This window comes from Theropithecus gelada, chromosome 19 (genome assembly GCF_003255815.1).
Source record: "Theropithecus gelada isolate Dixy chromosome 19, Tgel_1.0, whole genome shotgun sequence".
In the NCBI taxonomy this organism is placed as follows: Eukaryota; Metazoa; Chordata; class Mammalia; order Primates; family Cercopithecidae; genus Theropithecus; species Theropithecus gelada.
In genome coordinates this window covers 17,180,501-17,187,062 of record NC_037687.1, presented here as the reverse complement: position 1 = coordinate 17,187,062, position 6,562 = coordinate 17,180,501, and the positions used below count along the sequence as shown (strand labels likewise).

At 52.0% G+C, this 6,562-nt stretch overlaps 1 protein-coding gene across 1 annotated transcript in view; it reads right to left on the bottom strand.

Annotated features, from left to right (window-relative positions):
• The window catches only part of COLGALT1 (collagen beta(1-O)galactosyltransferase 1), a 25,847-nt gene extending 20,063 nt beyond the window's left edge, over positions 1–5,784 (bottom strand). Inside the window, exons 1-3 of the mRNA XM_025368759.1 lie at positions 5,405–5,784; positions 1,913–2,023; positions 862–979 (exon numbers count right to left, since the gene is read on the bottom strand). Coding sequence (XP_025224544.1) covers positions 862–979; positions 1,913–2,023; positions 5,405–5,664 — 489 coding nt within the window. The 5' untranslated portion in view covers positions 5,665–5,784. The remainder of the gene's footprint in view (positions 1–861; positions 980–1,912; positions 2,024–5,404) is intronic.
• Between the last annotated feature and the right edge of the window lie 778 nt (positions 5,785–6,562).

Genomic DNA, 6,562 nt, shown 5'->3' with positions numbered 1-6,562 from the left:
TCGTTTCGCCCCCCCAAAAAAAAAAAAAAAAAAAAAAAAAAAAAAAAAAAAAAAAAAAAAAAAAAAAAAAAAAAAAAAAAAAAAAAATATTTATATATTTATTTATTTATTTATTTATGAGACTGCGTCTCACAGTGTTGCCCAGGCTGGAGTGCAGTGGTACAATCTCAGTTCACTGCAACCTCTGCCTCCCAGGTTCAAGAGATCCTCCTGCCTCAGCCTTCTGAGTAGCCAGGATTACAGGCACCTGCCACCAGGCCTGGCTAATTTTTGTATTTTTAGTAGAGACAGGGTCTCCCCACGCTGACCAGGCTGGTCTCGACCTCCTGACCTCAAGTGATCCACCCGCCTTGGCCTCCCAAAGTGCTGGGATTACAGGCGTGAGCCACTATGCCTGGCTTCTACAAAAATAAAAATAAAAAATTAGCCAGGCATAGTGGTGGGTGTCTGTGCTCTCAGCTACTCGGGAGGCTGAGGCAGGGGAATTGCTTGAACCCAGGAGGCAGAGGTTGCAGTGAGCCGAGATTGTGCCACTTCACTCCACCCTGGGCGCCAGAGTGAGTCTCTGTCTCAAAAAAAAAAATAAAAAAATAAAAATGGACTTGACCCAAGTGTCCAAACACAGGGGACAACTGGGGACAGAAAAGCCCATTCATTCCTGGTGCTGAGGATCAAATGAATCCCAGCTTCTCCTCCACTGACCAACCATGTCACCTTAAGCAACTCATCTCCCCTCTCTAAGCCTCAGTTTACCCTTCTGCAAAATGACGTTAAGGATGGTCCTGGCATCTTGCTGTTCCACCTTCCCTGTGGATACCCAGACCTGCCTGTGATCCACAGCCGGCCAGCTGAGAAACTTACCAGGATGTAATCAGCCCACATGTCTTGAGCTGATTTCAGGGCTGCCTGGCGCAACTTCATGACATGCTCGTAGCGTGAGTCAGACCAGTGTTTCGGGCCTTCCTCGTCTGGGTAGGACCTATGGGGAGGCAGCTGTGATGTGGACATCACAAGGCACCATCAAAGCCTAGCGAGGGCCTGAGCTGCCTTCGGAGTACTCAGAGAGAGCTTCCTGGAGGAGGGGACACGTAAGCTGATCTGAGGGATGGGAAAAAGGAAACGAGGAGGAAAGAGAAGTGGGGAGAATGTCCCTGGCCGGAGGTACAGCCTGTGCAAAGACCTGGAGGGAAGAAAGCCCGAGGCACACTGGAGGGAAGGAAGGAAGCTCAGAGTGGGGCCCAGTGCAGTGGCCCACGCCTGCGATCCCAGCACTTTGGGAAGCAGAGGTGGGAGGATCACTTGAGGCCAGCACTTCGAGACCAGCCTGGGCAACACAGTGAGACCCTATCTCTATAAAAAATACAAAAACATTAGCTGGGCATGGTTATATGTACCTGTAGTCCCAGCTACTCAGGAGGCTGAGGTGAGAAGATAGCTTGAGCCCAGGAGGTAAAGGCTGCAGTAAGCTGTGTTCACTCCACTGCACTCCAGCCTGGGTGATGGAGTGAGACCCTGTCTCAAAAAAAAAAAAAAAAAAAAACCCAGAAAGGAACTGGGTGGGGGCGGGGAGTCCATGCTGCCCAGGGCCTCAGGGAGTAGATAAACAGCAAAGTCAGTGCTGGGACCAGGACTGAGTCAGTGAGCCAAGGAACAAAGCAGTGGGCGTCCCCAGAAGAAAAAGGGAGTGAAGGAATTCTAGGTGCAGGGAACAGCTTGGGCAAAGGTCTGACAGGAGGATTATGGCCTATTTGTAAAGATGAGGGAGGGTCAGAGTAGCCTAATGCTGCCTGGCTGGGCTGGAGAGGCAGGGACTGAGGGCCTGTTATTCTGTCCTGGGACAACGGGGAGCCATAGAGGGTGTGTGAGCAGAGGCAAAGCCCAGTCAGACTAGGAGCAGGGGAAAGGCGCTCACCTGGGCTCCTCTGCCGGCCGCCACTCCACAGAATGGTACAAACTCTTCACGGCCACCAGCCACTCCCGCAGCACAGTTGACGTGTTATCCATGTTGTGGTCCGTAGCCACCCTGAAGGGAGAGGGAACAGGCAGCGCAGTTGGGGAGACTGAGGCAGGACCAGGCAGCAGCGAGGCAAGTCGAGGACCACATCCCCAACTGGCCTCCCACCAGCCATGCACCTCTGGCCAGGACACTTCTCCCTTTCCTTTTTTTTTTTTTTTTTTTTGAGACAGTCTCACTCTGTCGCCCAGGTTGGAGTGCAGTGCAGTGGCGCGATCTCAGCTCACTGCAAGCTCCGCCTCCCAGGTTCACGCCATTCTCCTGCCTCAGCCTCCCAAGTAGCTGGGACTACAGGTGCCCGCCACCACGCCCGGCTAATTTTTCTATTTTTTTTTTTTGGTAGAGACGGGGTTTCACTGTGTTGGCCAGGATGGTCTCAACCGCCTGACCTCGTGATCCGCCCACCTTGGCCTCCCAAAGTGTTGGGATTACAGGCATGAGCCACCGCGCCTGGCCCTTTCCACGTCAGTTTCCTCATCTGTAACATGGGGGTGGGAACAGGACCCAGTTTACTGGGAAGTGGAAGGATTAAACAAGCTAATTTTGGAAAGACACATTAGTGATTGGCTGTTTTATTACTGAGCATCTAAGATCTTGCAAACCACATTCACTAACAAATATGTATAACTTCTTTTTTTTTTTTTTTTTTGAGACAGAGTCTTGCTTTGTCACCCAGGCTGGAGTGCAGTGGCATAATCTTGGTTCACTGCAACCTCCGCCTCCCAGGTCCAAGCAATTCTCCTGCCTCAGCCTCCCAAGTAGCTGGAATTACAGGTGCACGCCACCACACTCAGCTAATTTTTGTATTTTTAGTAGAGACGGGGTTTCGCTGTGTTGGCCAGGCTGCTCTCGAACTCTTGACCTCAGGTGATCCACCTGCCTCGGCCTCCCAAAGTGCTGGGATGACAGGAGTGAGCCACCACACCCGGCAATTTTTTACTGTATATATCAGGCCAGGCACAGTGGCTCACACCTGTCATCCCAGCACCCTGAGAGGCCGAGGCGGGTGGATCACCTGAGGTCAAGAGTTCTAGACCAGCCTGGCCAACATGACAAAACCCCATCTCTACCAAAAATACAAAAATTAGGCCAGGCACAGTGGCTCACGCTTGTAATTTCAGCACTTTGGGAGGCTGAGGCGGGCGAATCACTCAAGGCCAGGAGTTCGAGCCTAGCCTGGCCAACATGGTGAAACCCTGTCTCTACTAAAAGTACAAAAAATTAGCTGGGCGTGGTGGCAGGAGCCTGTAATCCCAGCCACTCAGGAGGCCGAGGCAGAATTGCTTGAACCTGCAGAAGAATCACTTGAACCTGGGAGGCGGAGGCTGCAGTGAACCGAGATTGTGCCACTGTACTTCAGCCTGGGCTCAAGAGTAAGACTCGAGTCTCAAAAACTAAATTTAAAAAAAAATTATTTAAATTAAAAAAATATATTTAAAAATTTGAAAAATTAAAAAATAAAAATAAATTGATTTTAAAATTAAAATAAAATTAATTTTTAATTTTATTTAAAATTAAAAATAAAAATTAATAAATTTTTTTAAAAATTAAAAAATGAAATATCACAAACCAGCTGGGTGCAACGGCTCATGCCTGTAATCCCAGTATGTAATCCCAGCTGAGGCAGGAGAATCACTTGAGCCCAGGAAGGGGAAGTTACAGTGAGCTAGGATTGCACCACTGCACTCCAGCCTGGGCAACGGATATAAAACCCTGTATCAAAAAAAAAAAACGTGTATCTCAGCAGGGCGCTCATGCCTGTAATCCCAGCACTTCGGGAGGCTGAGGCAGGGCAGATCATGAGGTCAGGAGATCCAGACAAGCCTGGCCACAATGGTGAAACCCCGCCTCTATTAAAAATACAAAAATTAGCCAGGCATGGTGACGCGTGCCTGTAATCCCAAGCTACTCAGGAGGCTGAGGTAGGAGAATCACTTGAACTTGGGAGGTGGAGGCTGCAATGAACTGAGATCGTGTCACCGCACTCCAGCCTAGGCGACAGAGCAAGATTCCGTCTTAAAAAAGAAAGAAAAAAAAAAGCATATTTCATCTCAAAGTATATCTCATAAACCCCCTACCCTGCCTTCCTTCATCTTCTCCTGTGAGCCACACCACTTCAGTGGGCTGCAGTCATTTATTCATTCAACAAACATTTGTTAAGTACCAATTGTGTATTTGGATTATCCAGACTGGGAAATCGGGTGGAAGGAAAAGCAACATTTGGGAGTTTAGTTTGACCGTAGTGCCAAGAGCTAATTCTACCCAATAAATTAAGTTGACAATAACACCAGCAATGAATAACACCAGCAATGATAGTAATCATAATAAAATCACTGAGAGCCAAGCCCATGCCAGACCCAAGGACTCCACATCCATTAACTGGTTAATCTTCAGAGACAAACCCAAAAAGAGAATTATATTAATACACTCATTTTCTTTTCTTTTTCTTTTTTTTAGAGGCAGGGTCTTACTCTGTAGCCCAGGCTAGAGTGCAGTGGTGCAATCATAGCGCACTGCAGCCTCAAACTCCTGGGCTTAAGCGATTTTCCCGCTTCCTGAATAGCTGGGACTACAGGCACACACCACCACACCCGACTAATTTTTGTAAATTTTCTAGACACAGGGTTTTGCCATGTTGGCAAGGCTGGTCTCGAACTCCTGAGCTCAAGTGACCCGCTCACCTTGGCCTCCCAAATTGCTAGGATTACTGCGTGAGCCACAGCGCCCGGACCCATTTTCCATTTGAGGAAACTGAGGCAGGGAGTGAGAAGTCACCAAAGACTTCTTCAGAGCTCTGGCCTGTTCCCTCCCAAGAAAGCATCCACTTCCTCCTGGGCCATCTAGTCCTGGACTCCACCCACGCCGGTCCGAAGGCAGGGGTTTGACTGGGGCCTGGAGCCGGGCTGAGTTCAAGCTTAAGGTCAGCAGCTGGCACAGAAAGGCTTGCTGTTAGATGTGGCCCCTGGCAACGCCCCATTGGGGGCTCCGGGCTCAGTCCTTTGGAGGCGTACGTGCTCCAGAGGGAGTTAGAACGAGTCACAGTCAGTGGGGCCGGATCTGCCCTAGTAGGGTCCAGCAGACAGGAGCGGTGCCCAGCCCACCCCAAAGGAGCCAGCAGGAGGAACTCGATCCCGCTTGTTTTAATGTGGGGAGGGCTGTGTCTGGCCCCATGGGAGGACAGCAGGCAGGGGGCACGCGTGGGCCCATCCCGATGGGGCAGCGGGCAGGGGCATGCGTAGAACCGTCCCGATGGGGGTAGAGAGCAGAAAGCACGCGCGGATCCGCCCAAAAGAGGATAGCGGGCAGGGGCTCGTGTGAATCCACCCCAAAGGGGACAGCGAGCAGGGGCTCTCGTGGACCCGCCCGATGGGGACAGCGGGCTCGGCTCACCATAGCGCAGTGCGCTCCCGCGGGTGCCGCAGCCGCTCGAGTGCGCCCAGCGTGGTGGGCAAAGCGTGGGCCGCGTTTCGCGCCAACAGCGCGATGAGCACGCGCGGCGCCTGCAGGGGCGACTCTGGGCTCCAGCGCTCCTCGGGGAAGTAGGCGTCGGCGCCCGGCTGGCCCCCCGGCGGCAGTGGCGCCAGCAGCAGAAACAGCAGCGCCTGGAGCGACTGCTCGCGCCGCCGGCCGGCGCGTGGGGCCGCCGCCATCGCGCCACGCGTCTCCTTTAAGTCGTTTTTCTGCGGGAGGACTCTGGCCGCGCCTTAAAGGGGTCATTGGGGCCCCGCCCGGCCGCGCGCCTTGAAGGGGAGGAGCGCGCCTGGCGTGAAGTCCAGGCCCCGCCTCCAGTCGCTCTCCAAGACCCAAAGCCCGGAGTGACGTCACCTGCGGCCCTACCCAGGACGCCCCGCCCCCGCACCCAAGTTAAAGGCACAGAGCGCTCGGAGAACGTGGAAGGGAGGTTAGGGGTAGCGCTAGGGTTAGGAACCCGCGCTTTCTCCAGGTGCGTCCTACCACCGAGACCTCCTCCTGATGCGCCGCCCAACTTCCCCATGTATAAAACCTGGGCTGTGCCACCAGGCGGACTTGGCTACTTAGGACCTGGTTTGGGACCCAAGAGACCTTAGCCTCAGTTTCCTCTGCTGCAACGTGGGTTTTGCCATCCTGGTTTTGGACCTCACAGGGATGTCATTGAGGGTTGTGGAGAATAAAGGTCATGACGTCCACAGACCTGGCGTCACATCCAGTCCCCGCCCTGGGCTTACTGTGTGTGAGCCTCAGTCTGTCCATCTATAAAATGAGATCATAGAGACCCTACAGGGTTGGCGTGAAAATGGAGCCAGGGCATGATAATGGACCGTTCTGAGCACAAGCTCTTCCAGAGACAAGGGCCGTGTTTTCATGGAAATGCTACCAAGGGATTGTTTTCCAATACTCTAGTGCCGTATTTTCAAACTGATTGACTTAGTGTCACACTTTTTTTTTTTTTTTTTTTTTTTGAGACGGAGTCTGGCTTTGTCGCCCGGGCTGGAGTGCAGTGGTGCAACATAGCAAGACCGTGCCTCTATTTTTAAAAACAATAAAAACTTTTTTTTTTTTTTTTTTTTT